The 20,039-nt window shown below is 39.6% G+C and overlaps 1 protein-coding gene across 1 annotated transcript in view; it reads left to right on the top strand.

Moving 5' to 3' along the window:
* The window catches only part of LOC113407020 (ATP-binding cassette sub-family A member 13-like), a 289,939-nt gene that overhangs the window by 230,217 nt on the left and 39,683 nt on the right, over nucleotides 1–20,039 (top strand). Inside the window, exons 53-55 of the mRNA XM_026654099.1 lie at nucleotides 1,368–1,621; nucleotides 3,720–3,912; nucleotides 8,151–8,260. Of these exons, the coding sequence (XP_026509884.1) occupies nucleotides 1,368–1,621; nucleotides 3,720–3,912; nucleotides 8,151–8,260 (557 nt within the window). The remainder of the gene's footprint in view (nucleotides 1–1,367; nucleotides 1,622–3,719; nucleotides 3,913–8,150; nucleotides 8,261–20,039) is intronic.

Consider the following 20,039-nt stretch of genomic DNA (forward strand, 5'->3'; position numbering starts at 1 on the left):
AATTGCACTCTAATAATGCAAAAACAGCTTTAATTGAAACTGTAATATTTTCCAGACCTTTAATTCATAATTTGCACATAATGGGAGCTGTTCAAGTCCACTGAATAGATAATGTGTGTTGCAAAATTTGTTTGAATAATATTGACATAAATGGTAAGCCAGTTGTTTAAAGGAGATATAGTGTATTGTGTGAATAATAATACATTCCCTCAGTGCATATATGTAACTCCCATTAATATTAATCTCAATGGGAATTGTGCACATGAATTGCGAGGAGGAGATGGAAACTCCATAGTTTTCAAAACCTATCTAAATGGACTATGCTGAGGAAGTGATGTTTGAATACAGATCTGGATTAAATTTTGGCTCCGGGTTGGGGTTCACATTTGAGGACAAATTTGACTAGGGTTGTGGCTCGGTTTTTATGGCACTCAAATTTTAAAACTGCAAGAGCAAAGGAATGGTGAGTAAACTGACCCTGATCATTCCATTGTGCTTACATGTTGCAAAATGTATATAATATATTGCTGAAGTACTATATATGTTCTGGTACTGCTCCTAAACACACATTCACTAATACTTCTTGTCATGCTACCATGACTTTCACTCTTAATTTTATCAAGAAAAACTAGAGACATTTTGTTTATATATAAGAATCTAGAGAATAGTAGATCCCTAAAAATGTTGCTGTTGGTAGTTTTCCAGGTGGAAACAATTACTATTTGTATTATGGCACTACCTAGGGACCCAAAACCATTGAACTAGGCACCATACAAACTTAGAATAAGAGACCATCTGTATCCAAAATAATCTGTGGGTTAGAATTGCATATGGACTTAAGTTTCAAAATTTTGAAATGGTCCAGGGCCTGATTCTTATCTCGCACTGGTGTAAATAAGAATAGACTCCACTGAAGTAAATTGAGTTGCAACAGTGTCAGACTGGAGTGAGAATAGAATAAAGCTCATAGCCTTTAAGTCTGCTTAATTTTCTATTTCTATGGCCTGGTCTACACTGGGGGGGGATCAATCTAAGCTATGCAACTTCAGCTACAAGAATAGCATAGCTGAAGTCAACGTATCTTAGATCGAATTAAAATTACTTACTTCGCGTCCTCGCGGTGCGGGATCGACGGCTGCGGCTCCCCCATCGACTTTGCTTCCGCCTCTCACACTGCTGGAGTTCAGCAGTCGATGGGAGAGAGATCGGGGATCGATTTATCACGTCTACACTACACGCAATAAATCGATCCCCGATAGATCAATCGCTACCCGCTGATCCGGCGGGTAGTGTAGACGTACCCTAAGAGATTCAACATTTTCTCCTCCTTGCTTTTGCCCAACCCCAACCAACTCCTTTCTTTACAGAATTTGCAGAATATCTACAACATCCTCAAGTGGGCCTTTATTGTTTTCCCACCATTCTGCTTGGGCCAGGGTTTACTAGAACTTTCCTACAATCAGATCAAGTTTGACCTGACAAGCAGCTTTGGAATCGATTCTTATGTGAGTCCTTTTGAGATGAATTTCCTGGGTTGGATCTTTGTGGCAATGGCCCTGCAGGGCACAGTTATTCTACTCCTGAGGGTTCTGCTGCATTGGGACCTGCTCCAGAAACTAAGGTATGTGGTGTGTATCATTTATACTCTGCTTTCATGGACATTGACTAATTTCCCTAAGACAGAGAAGATTAAGTCCTTCTGAAAACTAGAAGATAAGACAAGCTGATCATTATTCCATTTGGCTGTTATGAGCCCATGCATTATGGCTTTCTATTTCTGTATCTTTATTAGTCACCTAAGCTGGGAAAGAGAGCTTCAAAAGAAGCCAGATGGGAGAATTTGTTCAGTTATTTGATTAACTTTTAAACCATGAGCAGCTTTCTATGAAATTCCTTAGCTCTAATAGCAGTTCTGGTGTAGCATCTAGAAGGAATTTTGCCAATATTATAATATTTTAGATTTTCTCTTATTTATATTAATTCCTTCGCTGCAGGAGACAGGTTTTCCCGGAAAGCTGTGCTGGTAACAAACTATCGATCTCTGACATCCACTTGCAGGGTTCTTCTTCCCTCACGTGCCATTGTACTGAAAGATCATGTTGGAAAACAAGCAGTCTCCTCCTCTTCCTCCTTTAAAATGCTTCTGAAAGCTTGGCTTTTCTGTGAAACATTTTCGCATTAAGAACTGCGCCCTGCCCTATGTATGTTCAGTCTTATAATATGGTGAATTGTACCAACTTATGCTTCTTCAGTTTGATCCTGCTCGCACTGAATACTGCCTTTATACAAAAGCTTGCTCTAGACCCTTGTCCTCATAGGAAGAATGGTGGGACAGAGCAAAGGGGTACCTATATGCTGCATGTTCCCTGCTTTTCAAAACCACCTAGACACAGTAAAATTGTGGGGAATTACTGATGCCTCAGGCAGCATTATTTTGCATTCTGTGACTTGCTCTGTGGAATTAAAGAAAACAGAGGGCACTGAGCCCATGGCAGTCTACTAGACTTGGCATACTGCTGTACATGGAGGGAAGGGACTGAGACATGCCAGGGTTAGAGGCTGTCATCTCTGTGGTCCTTAGCCTTCAACTTGCACTGTCATTTTGGACCAGAGAAGGAGTGTGCACTTCATGCTCACATTTTGTTCACCTTCAACTGCTTTTGCTCAAGAGGAGAACATCTGTGATATAGTATTCATTTTCCTTATTTGTGTGAACCCCAGAGCAAGGCAGGCAATGTGTGTGTTCTTCAAAGCTGGCCTAATTCCAACAAGAGCCCCTTGCAAAGTTTCTAGCAAAGCCACCTCACGTTTCTGGCTTCTCCAGCAGTATCTTTTTCATGGAGAGACCAATGTCAGAACTTTAGTTTAACTTTCTTTTAATAGAAAAGACCTGAAGAGTTTTTTCTGTGGGTCCCCTACCTAGGCAGATGCCTGTTTGGCTTATGTCTCTTATCATCCCATCATCCCTGTTTTTCCGTTGGTGTATATCTACAGTATAAAAGAATGTGGCAAGTATTCCTTAAGAAAAGTTTCATTTTGGGCTCATGCTTTTAAAGTAATTTTAATTTGTAGCTTAAAAAAAAAAACCTACCTAGATGCATTTCACTCCCTGTGCTCCCATTTTGCAAATACTGCTTCTTTCCACCCCCTCAGTTCAGGTGTATTTTCAAATTGTATAGCAGATTTATCTCCATGCTCAAATGACATTTCAATCTAACTTCAGTACCCCTATTTCCCCTGCGGAATAGTATGCTATATCCTTCCATTTAAAAAAAAATGAAAAATGGACCATGTTTGTCAGAATCAATGGGAATTACAGAGCAAATGTGTAGGGGTTGCTGTGAAGCATTGGATCCTGTTGAGATTTGAATGGCTGAACCTTAATGGAGCATAAGCAGAACTTGTTGGAAAAATTCCGAAGAAACAATTTTTGTCAATTTGTCAACTTGCCGAAATTGAAATGTTGCATGGAAACGATTTGGTGTTAATGAACTGTAAATGGAGCCCAGGCTTCAAAACAAAATATATTCCAGTTCCATTAAAATTTTTGAGTTTTTTGTTCTGATTTGGGTTGAATTTTTCCCCAGAAATCTCAAAAATATTTGCAGATCTAAAAGTTGTTTTCCATGCCATCTCTAATAAGCAGAAAAGTGCTCCTTTTTAGTTATCCATGGAATGACGTGCGTAATTTGCCATTTATTGTGATCTTTTCTTCTTAGGAGTCACTGTTCCATCAGCAGCACAGTCAATCCTTCAGAAGACGAGGATGTAGAAGTGGAACGAAAGAGGCTCTTTGGTGGAAGAACTCAAAATGATATCCTTCTACTGTACAATCTCAGGAAATGTTACCAAGGTTTCAGCAAGAGGAACACTGCTGTGAAAGACATTAGCTTGGGGATACCAAGGGGAGAGGTAAAAGGTTCTATATTTTTTCCTTTTCATTTCTCTTCTTTTAAAAAAAAACAATTGTGTAATCATGGCAATTGTTCAGGCATGTTCACAAAGTCTGAAATCAAAGCTCTGTGGTTGCTAGCAGAAGCTTTCCAATTGCAGTAATTTCTGAGAAATCGATAATGTTGGGCAGAAGTGAAAGCACTGCTGGGGACTGTTAACATTTTAGAAGCAATTGTTGGTGATTGATATATTACTTTTTGGTTTACGTCTCTTTTTTGTTGTTGTGTTCGTTGCATGAAAAGGATTATTTCTTTTGGCTTGTTTTTACTGAGATATTGTATGGATTAGAGTAACCTAAAAGTAAAAAAGCAACATAGATTTTCAGCCTGCTCTTATATGGAAGTAAGTGTTGTTTAGGTATGAAACTACTGTGCATATCTAGTTAAACAATTCACAGACCATGGACTAAATTCTGAATTGTCCTTGAGCTAAACTCTAATTAGCTTAAATAGGAGTTTTGCCTGAGTTAGGAAAGATTAAAACCAATGAGGATTTGACCCTCCGGAAACAGTCCCAGTATATTTGAATGAACCTAAACCTAAATCTGAATCTTTAAACATTGTAGAACCTTAAGATGTCAGAGGAAAGTTAACTAGTTTTTCCAGTTTAAGAGGTACGTGGAGATTTAACTTCCAAAAATGCAGATGAGGAATTATTGCCTTTATTCTATAAATGCTGTCAGGGAAGGGGAGGGTATTTCCTGGTTCCTAATAACCAGTTGGAGGAGGTGAGACGCCAGCATGTGACACTGTGGGTTTTTAACCAATCAGTGATCAACTGCTAGGAAATGCCTAAGACAAAGTTTATTATTGCTAATGTAAGCCTACTTATCAGACTTACAACTTCATTAAAATACAGCTGAAAATATAAATTGGTTAATTAAATTAAAATAATGTACACCACTAGAATGCAGTCCCTGTCCTAGCATGGGTACATGTTGCAGTGCTTAACTGAATGACATTGGTGGCAGAGGGTACTCCCCTGCTATTAGCACATACTGTTCAGTGCTGGGTTTGGGGCACACATAGTTAGCACATTTCAGACACTGCCATCCACAATATTGACCAGTTAATATTTAAGATGCCACATGCCAACAGCATGAAAAGACTCAATGCTTGTAAAAACTAAACTAGCTCTTTATTAAGAGAGCTATTTACAGATAAACTGCAAATGTGTAGTTAGCATTCCAGCATGAGCATACAGACTAACCTCCTGGTGCCTCCTTAAAACTCTGTCCTCCTGCAACCTGTGTGCCTCCCTCCAAATTCCAGGCAAGTTGGTTCAGTTTGGGAGGTGAAATTGGCTACTTGAGGAGCTCACAGCCAATTCCTTCATGGTCGTCCTCATCATGGCAGTCAGGGATCAGTGTGTTTTCCTGAGGTGGCTGGTAATGTTCACAATGTGGCTCGAAGAACATCGTCTGTAGTTGTTAGGCAGGTGAGCACATTTGTTCATTACAACTGTCAAACAACTTTGTCTGGCCTGGTATCCTCATCCCCAGTGCAGCCATTTTCTGATGTGATAACTGAGACATGTCAGGGAATTACAAAGCTGTGGAATGTTTCAATCCATGTGTATTTTGGAGGGTTGATGAAGCAGATTTGAATCTCCATTCTGCAGTGATGTCTGTGAGAAAATGATGTTTCCAGACTGCACTCAACTCTGTGGGAACAGAGGTGGTAATTCCTACAGTCAATGGATGCTTGCACTACAGAAGAGACCATATTTAGGACTGTAGCCCTTATGTCATGATGTGAGGGCTGCAATGGGTTGTAGATCTTCATGCTATATCTATATGGTTGATAGTGTATATACAGTAGGAAATGGAGCCAAACTCCAAACCTACTATTTTTTTTTATTACTATATTTAGATAAAGGCTTATGGTCTGTTTCACAAATGTAAATGAGGTATATTGATTTGGCAGTATAGTGGTTTTGATTAAGAGGGTTCTTGGTGAAAAGGTAGAAGGTTGGTCAGGTCAAACTCAGGGCTGGTCATGAAACCACAGCTGTGAAATTCCTGACTTTCAAATATTTCTTAACTTTAACCTTAACTTTAAACTTCCAGACTTCAAATACTTGTTTTTTAAAATAACTGCAACATTGTAGTAATGTGGTTTTAATGTAATAGTTATTTACAACTGTAATTGTAATTTAGTAAATTTGGTGGTGGGAAAATTGCCTTAGTTTTTTTTAGAAAGTAGTTTTAAAAGCTATTTTTTGTAAGTTGAAGCAGTTGGTATATTTTCTTTTGATAGTAGGATAGTAAGACTGTTTTGCTGTAATCATAGTTGTGACATAAAGATTATACATATTATTCAATTAAACACAAAACAATATGGTATTTGAATCAAACACTCTACTAATATTTCCACTATACTAGAGCTGTTCTGCTGATGAACCTTACAAACATTATAGGCTATACTAGAGGATTCTGGGACCTCCTTTAATTCTAGCTGTTGAGATGATAGAATTTACAAATTCTGCCAGATATGTCTGTAAACTCTTCTGGCCCCAAGTAATTTCACTGAAGCAGATTATACAATCTGAAAGCTGGGTATACTCCGGGAGCTCAGTTGGATCTAGTGAAAGAGCTCTCAGATTCCTTGATTCCATGTGGTTCAGATTTGTTCGTGAGCTGTTCCAGATGAGGTTTTACAAAACTGTTTGCATAACCAACTCTGGATGGTAAACCCTGCTGAAAGACTTTGCAAACTTTTCCAGATTTAGTGTGAAGTTTATAAACTGTATTGAGCCCTGATAGAATTTTCAGGAGGTCACGTTTCTGTGGTGAATGTCTAGATTTTGTAGCCAACCTTATTAAAACTAGTCCTCTGCATCCAGGGATCTAGACTGAAGAATTTGGAATTTCTGCATTTCTAGACTGAACAGTTTGAGGTGATAGTTGGAGGTGGGGAAGTAGGAGGAGGAAAAGGAAATACTGAGCACACCCCTCCACTCCTGCCCTTCCTCAGACCAGGGGAGGGGAGTGAAGATGCAGATTCCCAGCCTCTAGTCCCTAAATCTTGCCCCTCAACACACTGTCCCCTTCATCATTTTCTGAGGATGGTAAGCTGACTCACACCCTCATCATTTGTTGTCATGGTATCAGCAAGAAGGCTCACTGTCATTCTTCTCAATCCTTGGGGACAGTGAGCTGAACATCCCAGCTCTGTCTGCAGAGGGAACATTGGGTGGAGCCATCATAGGTGTGTGTGTATGTGTGTCAGTGTTTATTATCTCCCCCTCATCCAATAGGCAAAAACTTTGTTTCCCTGTTCCCTCGGGTGTCGGGAGGTAGGAGGTTACTTTGTCTGCAGTATAAGTACATTTGCTCCCACCTTAGGCACTGTCTGTTAGCAACATATGGGAAATGGCAAAATGGGAACCTCAAACCTTTCCCAGTTTCCAAAGAATATTATCCAAATGGCTTAAAAATTGGCCAATATCCAGCAAAGAGAAGACAAAGGTGTAAACCACACACACACACACACACACACACACACACTTTTATTAATCCTGCTTTTGTCCTTTTTCATGACTTTAAAGGAAAATATTTCCATTGCTTATAATACTGAAGGTAACTATATGTGTTCACTGAATAGGACTTTCAATGATACAAAGGGTCCTAAGTGTCTAAGTAGTTATTTGCAAAATGGGACTTAGGAAATATTTGGAAATTTTATCCACAGTGATCAAAATAGTGTTTTTATTACATTGCCTTTTCCCTTTAATTTGACTGAATTCCTTTTTCAAGAAACCTTACAAAGGTTGAAATTACCTCGTGTGTGTGTGTACACAGATATAATATGAGAGTGTATGCACCTAAGAGACATAGGAATATGTGTTTGTGTATTTATTTCATCGTGCGTGTATGTGTATATTTATACACATTCACTCCATGCATCTGAAGAAGTGAGGTTTTTTACCCACGAAAGCTTCTGCCCAAATAAATCTGTTAGTCTTTAAGGTGCCCCCAGACTCCTTATTGTTTTTGTGGATACAGACTAACACGGCTACCCCCTGATACATGCATTCCTATGTCACTTAGGTGATTTTGAAATTTGCACACCCACATGTATGATCTCTTCACAACTAGTCCAGGAGTGAAAAAAACAAAACATGATGAAAGGTTAATGTTGTTAGTTGTGATATTTCTGTAAAGATAATTATTACTTTTTTCTCCTTCCCGTTAGTGCTTCGGGCTCCTGGGAGCAAATGGTGCTGGGAAAAGTACAACATTTAAGATGCTGACTGGAGACATCACCCCATCTGGGGGGCGTGCTGTTATCAGGACTCCTACAGGGTAAATAGCATAGAGCTCGATCAGAATACTGTTACTTGATGATAAGGCTTATGATCAAACCTAGGAAAGCCTCAGCATGCTTACAGCTCTTTATATCGTATTCCAAGGAGTGGTTTGTATTCTTTAACAATTTACCGCACACCGCATTATTATTACAAAGTCTATGGTGCCAAAAAAACAAACAAAAAGAAAGCTTTTAAAGTCAGCTGACTGGGTTAAGCAGTTTAACATTATTTAATCCTGTCGAGCAGTTCAGTTAATTGGGAATGGGTTGATTCAATCGAGTGGGAGGTAGGAAATGTCAGCACATATTCTACAGGTACACACATACACATCCCCATAAATCAATACCAGACCAAAAGATTTTCACTGTTCGACTCCTAAAAAGTACTCAGGAGGGCTAATTTCTAAATGCTTAGTGGAAATCCCCAGATTAATCAATTAATCAAGTGCAGAGGTGATCAGGAAGAGCAGGGGTATTACATAGCAAGGGGACACTGTTCCTGCTCACATACATTTGTTAACCTTGAGTATACTTATTGCCTTGATTTTGGTGCTTTTCATGTGCAGTGTTGCCCCCCACCCCCCAAGAAATTAAATGTAAAATGTTAACACAAAAAAAAAAAAAGGCAACCCAAAAATAAATGTTAAAAAAATACAAAAATCCCTATAAGTAAAGTGTGGAAAGAATTTTAAATGGAGAGTGATTGCAAAGATTAGGACATTATAGTTTAAAGAGGAGAATAAGTAGTGACATGCCAGTGGTTAAATGAAAAAGTCTGAAATCCTGTATGTATAAAATATGTGTTTATATTTCTGTGTCTTCAAAACTGCAATATTAGAACAAGCTGGTGGTAATGAGGAAGTTGTAGCTGTAAATCAGAGATTCAGTTATACAGCACTTGTAGATTGTATTAGGGGAATGAGTGGATATAATACCAGAACAAGTGTTAAGAGGAAATTAGTAGTGATTTATGACTGCGTGCACTTTCACTCTCCCTCTCCCTCGCTGTTTCCTTCATGCTTTAGCACCTACTGCTAAGCCAAGCTGACCTGTGTAGTGTTGTCAGTTGAAAAATGTACACTCTCCTCTCTTTGGGTCTGATCCTCATGCCTGGTGAGAGAGAGAGAGAGAGTGTGCACAGTAGCAGCCTACAAAGATGACTGGTGCCCCGAGGCACTCATAATTTCCCAAGAAGCCACTTAGAGTAGCTTTGGGAAAATGCTCTGACAGGCGAGGATTGCAGGAGCACAGCAGCAGTCTGGCCACATTCCCTATTCTCCAGCCATATTCCCTTCCCTGGATGTACACCGCTTGGAATTTCCCCAGGCAGCCATTTCACTCTAGCTTTCCTCCACTGCTTCTAGTAATTACTGATGTGGGATGTGATCGGATGGAATTGTTGGTGAAATTGAAAGGCCAGTAAGATGGGGGGGGGGGGCATGGTCTGTGTATCACTTGAGCTAAGATTTAATGCAGGAAAGTGAGGAGATGGAAACAGAAATGCCTGTGGTGGGGTATTGCATTAGTTTCACTTGGTTCTTTTTTTGATCTATCAGTCTTTTTTATGTAATTACCAAAATCAACCAGATTAAAAAGAACATGAATAGAACTCCCTCCCCAGTCCAAACCACCAAACTAAACAAGAAATGCCAGCACAAGGAAATCAGCTATTTTTAGTTATTTTGGTAGCTGTTTTCTATTTGGGGAATATCATAAACATTTCCCAGTTCCAGATATTTCTGAACTGCAGCTTCAGCTAACACGTATTGAAAATGGAACATCAGTGACCAAATCCCGGCTCTTTAGCTACCACATTTATGTGAGTATTTAGAGGCAAAAACAACATTGAAAGTTCACCGAGTCATGGAAAGGCTTCTGTTCCTCTAATTTGCTGTGCACTGAAAGAGGCCCTCTAAGGACTCTACAAGCGCTCAGTAGTTTTTGTTACATCAGGTAGGGTTACCATATTTAAACATTAAAAAAAGAGGACACTCCATGGGGCCCTGGCCCCGCCCCTTCCCCGGCCCCACCCCAACTCTGCCCCGGCCCTGCCCCAACTCTGCCCCTTCCCCAGAGTCCCCGCCCCAACTCCGCCCCCTCCCCTGAGTGCCCCACATTCCCCCTCCTCCCTCCCAGCCACGCAAAACAGCTGCCCGAGCGCTACCGGCTTCACGGTTTGCTGGGCAGCCCCCAGACCTCCAGACCCTGCGCCCCCGGCCGGGCGCATCCCCAGCGCAGCCGGAGCCCGGGAGGGGACGCACCCGGCCGGGGGCGCAGGGTCTGGGGGCTGCCCGGCAAACCGTGAAGCCGGTAGCACTCGGGCAGCTCGGTTCTTCAGCTACACAAAGCTGAGGTGTCTGGGGGGGAGCAGCAGCAGCCGCCGCCGCGGGTGAATCCGCCTGCAGCTCGCAGCCTGCCAGAGCCGCTCTAAGGTAAGCAGGGGACTGGGGCAGGGATGCCGGCAATACAAAGCTGGGAGTATTTTCCAGGACATGTTCGGCTTTTTGGCAATTCCCCCCGGACGGGGATTTGAAGACCCAAAAGCCGGACAAGTCTGGGAAAATCAGGATGTATGGTAACCCTGCATCAGGAAAGTCAGTTGTAACTTTCTGAAATCTTGTTTTCCTCGTAAGTTTAAAGGTCGGTTTACTGAGAATAAATGTGCCAAGTATAAAGAAATGGGGGAAAGTGTCTGAATTTTATTTGTGCATGAATAGTCCCTGGGCTGCTATATGGGCTATCCCAGTGTGGGGACAAGAGGAGGCTGGAGTGCATGCAGGAAGCCTTCTCTTTTCCCTTTCCTCCCTCCCTCACCACCACCCACAAGGCAGTTCAAGGCCCAGGCATTCCTGCTGCAAAAGAAAGCAGAGTGGGGCTCTGGCCTTGCACTCCTCTCTCAAGGCCAGCAGAGTTATATTTGTGGGTGGGACATCCATGCAGCAGTGATAGTTCGGGCTGCCAGCCTTTTCAAGTTCTATGCCACTGGGAACAGCCACTGATAGACAACATGGGCGCAGTGGCTTAAAGACACAATCTTGCCCACAGTGGGGATGGTTGAAATGAACACACATCCTGTATCTCCAATTTTTTTAATCTTTTTCTTGGGAAGATCTACAAACCTCTGTTTCAGCACAACCATCTAGCGAAGGTTTAACTCATGAAGAACAGGTCAAAGGGCTACTTTTAATGGTCAATACCTATACAATACACAATTTACAGGATACATCATGAAAAAAGAAGCTGAATCCTTCCTACACAGTCAGATGTTGCTTATCTCTCTCTGTCTTGGGCTGCTATATATATTTTCAGTTATTGGCACAGATATTTGATAATCTAATTCATATAACTCAAAGGAAAAGATAACTTGAAAAAAAAATCCCAAAGCAGCTCAAAAGGCATTTGAACAATTAAATATTTCCTACATGCCTTTACATTGCAATAGATTCATGCACATTGAAATAAGGAACGTCAGAAATGACCAAATGCATCCCTGGAGTAATTCCATTGAAGTCACTGTAACACCAGGATTGAATTTGACCTGCCATCTTTTATACCAAAGGTTCATTGTTTAGGCCTAGATTTTCAAAAGACAAGATTTTCAAAAGTACCTGGTGATTTTTGGGTACCTCTATTTTGGAGTAGCTGACTTGAGTCACCTTAAAGGGGCTTTATTTTCAGAAAGTGCCTCATACCCACCCACCCTCTGAAAATAAAGCCCCTTTAAAGGGTCTCACGCTGGGCACCCAAAAACAATAGGCACATTTGGAAATCTTGATCTTAAAATTTTTTTGTTTGTTTGTTTTTTAAAGACAAGACTGTGTTTGAAAAACTTAATGTGAAAGGAAGTATTTTTCATGTATTTAAAAAAAAAGCATTGAAAATCATTTTTTAAGTGTTGGAAACCCAAAACCAAAAGCACTGTGTAGCACATGAGAACCAAAGAGAAAATTGACTTCTAGAATTTCATTATGCAAATTGGGCAAAATGTATTAAAAGGTGGAAAGTAAATAATATTTTAAAATGTCATTCAGAGTTAATAATACAAGGAGTTATTGATACCACAGAGCAATCATTTGTTTTTAAGTAATTAGGGCCAAATTAATCCCTCCTGAAATTCCACGGTCTTCAATAGCATCTTCCCAGGGATGTATTTGTCCCATAATATTTATTACTATACTATTTCTTTAATGCAGCCCAAAGTAGATGTGTATTTCAAGTGGTTCCTGTGCATTTACTGTGATAGGCCTTATTGAATTTCCCACTGAAACATATTTATTCTGTCTAAGGCACACAATCAGTCCACCAAAGAATTGCATTTTTTATTTCAGTACTCCTCCTCAGACGTGAAGGCTATAGGCAAATAGTAAGGTTTTACTACCATGTTCTAGCTGTAATTAACCACTCTAATAAAAATGTTCCAGAAAGAGAGCTAATACAAATGTAGCAGTAATTACAAGCAAACATGACACAGTAATAGCAATGTACTACTTAAAAACAGTTTTACCTTTTCATATTGTATGCACCTCATTAGCACTGCCATAATTCAGTGACACAGTCATCCAAATTATATAAACGATTATTGAATACTGGTAATGCCTCCCAGTTAGAGTTAATTGAAACCTAATACTAACCCAAGCCAAGGAACAATATCACAAGCAGTCACTCTGGAAGGTGTGGAAATGAAACACCAGGACAATGGAATACTATAACATTTCTGACCTCTGTCAATGGGAGTTAAAGGGGCAATACAGGACACAATCAGAAAAAATATCATATTAAAAAAACCCAAATGTCCTTACCTATATTATAGATAATGACACTTTAAAAACGTTAGGAAAATCTCGCCACATATCCCATTTTTGAATGATATCTGTATGTCATAGCCATCAGTTTTCAATAATATGGTTTTGGACTCTCATGCTGTAAGGAATAAGATTGTGTATAACGTACTCTTAAAAGCACACACTTACCTAGCATGTCTAAATAGAAAAAGAAAGGAGACCATAGTGCTCACATTTAGATGTCGCTGTTAGAAACTAAATATCACTACCATGCCACACAAATAGGCACTATACGTCTGTACCATTTTCTTAGTTATGTTGGGTAGCTGCCTTCTTCCCTCCATCTCAGTTATCCTTCTTTACTTTGCCCCAACTACCTTCAAGGGCTCTGTATGACACACAGCCCCTGCCGCTGAAGAGGGCTAGATAAAGATCCCTCAGGAGGATGTCAAAGCACTTTCAAGTATTAGCCACAGACCAGCATAAGAGAACTTGACAGTTTCTTTGGCTCTCACTTCACTGCTACTTAAGCTTAATTCTCAGCACATACTTGTGTCTGAGTGCTTTGTGGAATAGTCATGAACTTAAGCCTGTGCTTAAGGCAAAGCCTGTGTTTAAGTGGTTTGCTGAATTGGGGTCCTATTGACAAGGATTAGATAGGATGGGCACAAGATGTCCCATTGAAACCAGTGGATAAAGTAATTAACATTTGACACTCCTAATATGACTGATTTAATTTCTCTCCCATGAATTCCAGTGTATAGAGAGATTCTCTTTTACAGCAACTCCCATTCATATTTGAACTAGAAGTCATTTTTTATCTAAAATCTTGGATTAGAAATTCATAAGGCCAGAGGGTACCTCTCCAAAGAGGGGAAACTACAGTATTTCTTTTCAACCAGAACTGGGGCTGTTTTCATGGTTATGATATTCAGCTTGATAAATAATTAAAAATGTAATTCAAATAGCTTTACTTCAAAAGCAGAATAAATTTGCATCAATATAATGGCTGAGATGGCTGTTGTAACACTGTATATCAGTATAATTACTTTAATTATAACTAAGCTATAGTTACATTAATTATATTTTTAACCTTGGGTTTTTTATAATGTTAATTGAGTATTAGTATGCACTGAATCAAATGTGCAGTGATAAGCACAATGGAGTTCCTAACTACTTTTGTGATTTGTAAATTTGTATTTCATTTTGACTAATTAATAGAATTTATCTCTCTGTTGAAACCAATGCAAGTACTGGATTATATCACTGCCTTTACTTTATGCTTGTACTGCCTGAAAAAAGCTGCAAAAATCCAAGTGTAAATGAGTGTCAACAATAAGACAAGTCTTCCAGCACAGCAAGGGGGGTTTTTCAGAGGAGCTGAGCTTTTAGGCCAATGGGAGTTTGGGTTACTGAGCACCTCTAAAAATCAGCCCTTAAATGTCCAAATTCTGTTTTTGTTAACATCACAAAATAGAAAGGGCCAAATCCTGGTTGCCTCGCTCACCACTAGTCTCCCTGAAGTCAGTTGGTCGATTTGTGTAAGATGAGCGTGTTTTCACCCTACGGTGTTTTTCCAACATTCTCCTATGGTCTTTTTTTGATTCAGTGCCCCAGACTGTCCCAGCACACGTTTCTGGGCAGGCAGGAGTATGAAGGTTTTCTGGAACACACTAGGGACACTGAGTTAAAAGACCATAGGGAGACTGGTGAAAAAATAACTGGGGGGCAAAACTTTATCCCTAGTGACTTTAGTGAGGCTGCCCTTTCTTTCATAGACACCACAACACTTTGCAAAACCAAGAACAACACTGCGTTTATATAAAGCCTTTCTCCCCACTCCCTGAACTTTCTCAAAGCGCTTTATAATGCAAAAGAAGTATTATTATCCCCAGTTTACAGGTGAGGTGACCAAGACACAGAGACTTTATACAGAAAATTAGATCAAGTGGCTGGAATAGGACCCAGTGCTCCCATTTCCCTGCTCTAGCTGCTAGACTGTGCTGCCTCTGATGTGGGAGCTAAGCAGTTCTTTACCTTTTGAAAAAGGTTAATAATAATATGTAATTGTGTAACTATTTTGTCTCCTAATAATGCATACATATCTAGGTTACACTTTATACTCTCTTAACTACTCAATAGAGCTGGTCGGCAATTTTTTGACTAAAAATTTTCCGTCAAAAATACGAGTTAACTGAAACTGAGATTTTTTGTGGGAAAGGGTCAGTTTCAACAAATTTCCCTTTTAGAAACAGTTTTTTTTGGGGGGGGGGGGGGGAAGTTTCAAAATTGTCCAAATCTCTCATTTCGACACTTTATGAAACCAAAAATTCTGTTTTGAGCTATTTCTTTTAGAAACTTAATTTTTAGTTTAAAAGAATTAAATCATTAAAAGCTCAACATTGAGACAATTAGAAATTATTTAAACGAAACACTTCAATTGACCTGAACCAAGAAAATAAGAATTCATTTATCTGAATATATTTAGTAACAGAGCTGTGTTGGGAATCACTTTCCCATCCTGGGAAATTTTTGAGATTTTGATTTTTCACCCCAATGTGGTATGAATGTAGAAATCTCAAAATTTTTCACAGGATGGGAAAACCATTCCCTACACAGCTCTATTACTAACTATATTCAGATAAATGAGTTCTTATTTTCTTTGGTTATTTAGGGCTAGATTGCGCTTTTGCTCAATTCCCTATATAAAGCTGCATTGCTGCATGTGGAGCCTTGGGAGGGAAACGTGGCTTTGAGTCCAGCCTCGCTCTGTCTATAGCAATTGGATACATCAATAGGCACAGTGTTTCTCAGCATAATACCAAAACAATACAGCAGCCTATGCTTACATGCAACTTCCATCTAAATTGCTTTAAAAACATCAATGAAGTGTATAGTGGTTACCTTTTAAATTTGTCAATAGCTTTAGGCAGGGAGCTCAAATGTGGTTGAAGGCATCTGTGTGGCCAGAGTAGATGGGCCACAATATGGCCTTTATCTAGTAGACCCAGAGATCCTGCCATATAAGTATGCAATATGCAAATGGAGTATAGGAGGGATGGGGTATTATGAAAAACAGTGCAAATGAGCTGTGTAGTTCAGCATGCAGCATGTTAGGTCTGTGATTTTTGTGTCAGTCACTAATATATATATATATATATATATATATAGTATTTATTTTTCTCTACAATGTATAGAGGAAGTGTTTTTAGGGAGGGATTTGAGAAATAAAAGGTTAAGGCATGGTAGACCACATCAAAGGGGGCATTCCAGGCATAAGGAAGAAGGCATGTAACCATGGGAGAGTGAAAAGAGATAAGTGAGGCACTCTTCTGGCTATCCATTGGGAAAGAGTCTGGGCCATGTCTTCAGCCAGGTCTATTGAATCCAATGGAATGACACTAATTTACATCAGCTGAGAATCTGGCCTTCTGTAGTTAGAAGTTAATTTCATTTACGGATACCTTACCAGGCTCTGAAGGCTCTAGTATCCTTTGTCTATCTCAGACAGCATGTACCCTGAGCTGCCTCTTTGAACCACAACCCTTTGAGTGACTGAACTGCTGGCATTTGCTTTCTGATTCTTAACCCATTTGTCTTTCCTTTGAAGTCTGAGGAACAATTGCAACATAGTCTCTCTTTCCTTGGTGTAATCATTCAATGCTTGCACATCAAACAGGACTTTGAGGATCATTCCAGATAACTGCTGCATATTGGCTAACCATTGTGCCAGTGCAAATCTCACTTTGTGTAAGCTGGTTTTTACAACCATAAAAGGGATTTTCTCTCAGCCTCTTCTGATTAGTTAATTGAATTGTTTCCCACCTATATGTCTTTTCTTAAATGTTGCCCAATGTCCCTGCTTTGGCAGCTCAGAGAATGGTATAATTCTCTCCTGCCAGCAGATGGAAATGGGAAAAGACCACTGTTCCTGTGTTATATGTGATGTTTTAGGGAGCTTCCCCCACAACTTTTTCAATCATGATTAGTATAGTGTAACAGTTCTTCACAGAGAAGAGTTCTTATTTTTCCTGTTAGCTTCCCAGAGCAGGCAGTTGTCCTGTTGCAATAAAGATTACATCTTCTAGACGGCAGAGAAGAAGAAAGCACCAGCCTTTGTCAATGGTATCTCCTGCTTTGGCTAAAATGCCTAGGAAACTGGACCTTTTGCTTGCATTGAATATTAGATGCTCAGATTCCACAGAAACCAATGGTTTCCTCAGTACTCTCTCCAATTCCCTGCTAGCCAAAGAAATTTTGAGCCCAGCAGCCAATCAATTCATAAATTCTTCTTTAGGTGTAGCAAGTACTGCAGGGCCTTGTTTAGCGGAGTTGCTGAATCTCTCTGTAGAGTACCCTTGTTGTTTTTCCCTTTAGGATGAAGGCTCTTCTAATCCAAGGTTCAGTATACCGTGAACACCCAGGCCACCTGGGTGTGGCAGCCTGGCTCCTGAATGAACATGTATGAAAGAGGAAGAGGTTTTTGAGAGTGGGTGACTTCTATGCTGTTGCATTCATATAAGAATTCTGCTTCTTTTCCATATCAAAGTCCAGACATCTTCACAATTTGGTTAAAGGATAGAAAACTAAGTCTATTTAGATATGACATCATCTTGCTGAACAAAATGGAGAAATCAGTGGAGTGCCACCAGCATAAAACTAGAGTCAGACAACGGGGCATTAGACCCCTTTGTCAATAAACTTCTTTTACATCTGTGCTGTAGTCTCTGTTAAGTCACTGAATCAATGTGTGATGTTGTTTTTCATACCTCAGTTTCCCTATCTGTAGGATGAGGGTAAAAATGCCTTTTTCTGTAAAGCACTTTGCAATCTGCGAATGAAAAGGCTATAGAAGAGCTGAGTCTAATTATTTTATTATTACAACATTCAACCTTAAGTCTTACTAGTTCTGCCTTAGATAAGGTTACCTCAACATTTGGCGCATTATCTAATTGTTCTTATACTTATTAGAGAGAGTGCCTAGATAATTAACTTTACTTCAGTATATGCAGTATTGTAAGGTATTACCTAAAGCTATTGACAAGTTTAAAAGGTAACCACTAAAGGTCATTGATGTTTTTAAAGCAATTTAGATGCAAGTTGTTCTGTAAGCTTAGGCTGTTTTGGTATTATGCTGAGAAACACTGTGTCTATTGATATATCCAATTGCTATAGACAGAGCGAGCCTGGACTTTGTCATCATAGAATCTTGCTTCATATATAAAATCAACTTTATTTTCTCTTCCTGCTCTTTTTCTCATTTACATGGATTAGCTTAATAACATCATGCATATTATATGTGTATGTGCTGAGGGAGGAGGAGGAGAATATAATTAATGCAACTAATAGCTTTAAAATATAAATTAAGGATAATTATGGTTTGAATGCAAAACCCTTTACAGTACAGCAGATAATGAGGAGGATTTTTGGCGTAACACCATGTTAACAGGTGGAATGCTAATTTCTCCTGTACACATGAAAGTAAAATGGAAAGATGAGATTTCCTTGGAGGTCAATTTATTTTAAAGCAGTGGGGAGTGGTGGTTTCCTTCCTTGAGTCAGGAGAGCATTTGAAAACTAAGCTATCTTTTTGATTAATCTGTTTTTTCAGCATGCAACAAAAGCATAGGGCAAAGCTAAAAAGCACTCATCCCATAGTCATTTTGATTTGGAGATCCCAGTCAGTGAGATTGCTTATACTGCACTGGGGGAAGAATAGGCATCACACTATACATAACAGTAAAGTTTCAAACACCCACCACCTCAAATGGCTTTTTGTCCTCTGTAAAGCATATATGACATATTTCTATCTTGTAAAGAGCTAAAGGCAATAAAAAAACAAAGGCCCTAATGTTGCTATTGGATCTGCTAGCAAGGACCTTTGTACCCATTAGGACTCCACATAAGTACAAGGTCTGCACTAGTTGGTCTAATTGCATGATCGGGAAAAAGTGTGCAAGGCTACATGGCAAAATATTTCAAACTCCTTTGCAATGTGTCTCACCTTTATGGAAGTTATACTTCACCATAGGGACCCCCTGTATTTCTACGTCTTTATGCTGAACTGGAAGCAAGATACTGATATTGTCTTGAACAATCGGTGGAGCCAGGGACTCTAAATGGGTTCTATTGCCCTAAGCAAAATAGAAAACTAGCTAAAGTACATCCCTGTTGAGGCATAGTCACTCAAACTGAGACTTAATGAATGTTTTGGCTGTTTGTTGTTTTGCTTCCATAGGTGATCTTTTCCACCCGGATGGTAGAACCATTCTGGAAGGGAGTTTCCCATTCAGTTACTAGACTCACTAAACTAAATTCCTCCCTAATGAAAGTTTCCAGAAGTTAGCAAAATTACCCCAGCATTTAATTTGGTCTCCTACATATGTGCCTTGCATATTGCCTCAAGTCAAGACTTTAGTGCTCCAAAAGGAGCAGCTGTGCCAAAAGGAAGGTTTGTATTGCTCTGCTCTGTTTGCCTTAATTTGAGGTTGCTCTGTGTATCTCTTACAATGTCTTTGGTGCCCAGGAAGGAATTGACTATAAATAGAATTTCTGCATGTCAGAGTTCATTATGGAAGGAATCCACTGCCTCTGCCAATTTATGCTAATATAGTCCACATTAGTAAATCCATGCCCTAAGGTGCAGATGGCCTTAAAAAACCATTTAATTTGATTTAGATATGCTTGAAATAGTGCTGGGAGAAATTCTGTAATGTTTATATATATTTTTTAAAGAGCAACCCTTGAACTGACCATAGGCAAATGGTGAGGTTTAATCCTGACTTTCATTTTGTTGTGTCACATTTTAGAGTTTAACAGAGCTCCCCACATGCACTTCTTGGTTCAATGCAAACTCACATATCTTTTGTATTAAGAGCGAGAAGTCCATTCCAGCGAGTCCCCAGCAAGGTGCATCGTATGATGATAAATTAACTTTTGAGAGCATTTAAAATACTTTGATACCAGGGCCGGCTCTGGCTTTTTCGCCGCCCCA

Source organism: Terrapene carolina, unplaced genomic scaffold (assembly GCF_002925995.2).
Source record: "Terrapene carolina triunguis isolate 2854851 unplaced genomic scaffold, T_m_triunguis-2.0 Scaffold180, whole genome shotgun sequence".
In the NCBI taxonomy this organism is placed as follows: Eukaryota; Metazoa; Chordata; order Testudines; family Emydidae; genus Terrapene; species Terrapene triunguis.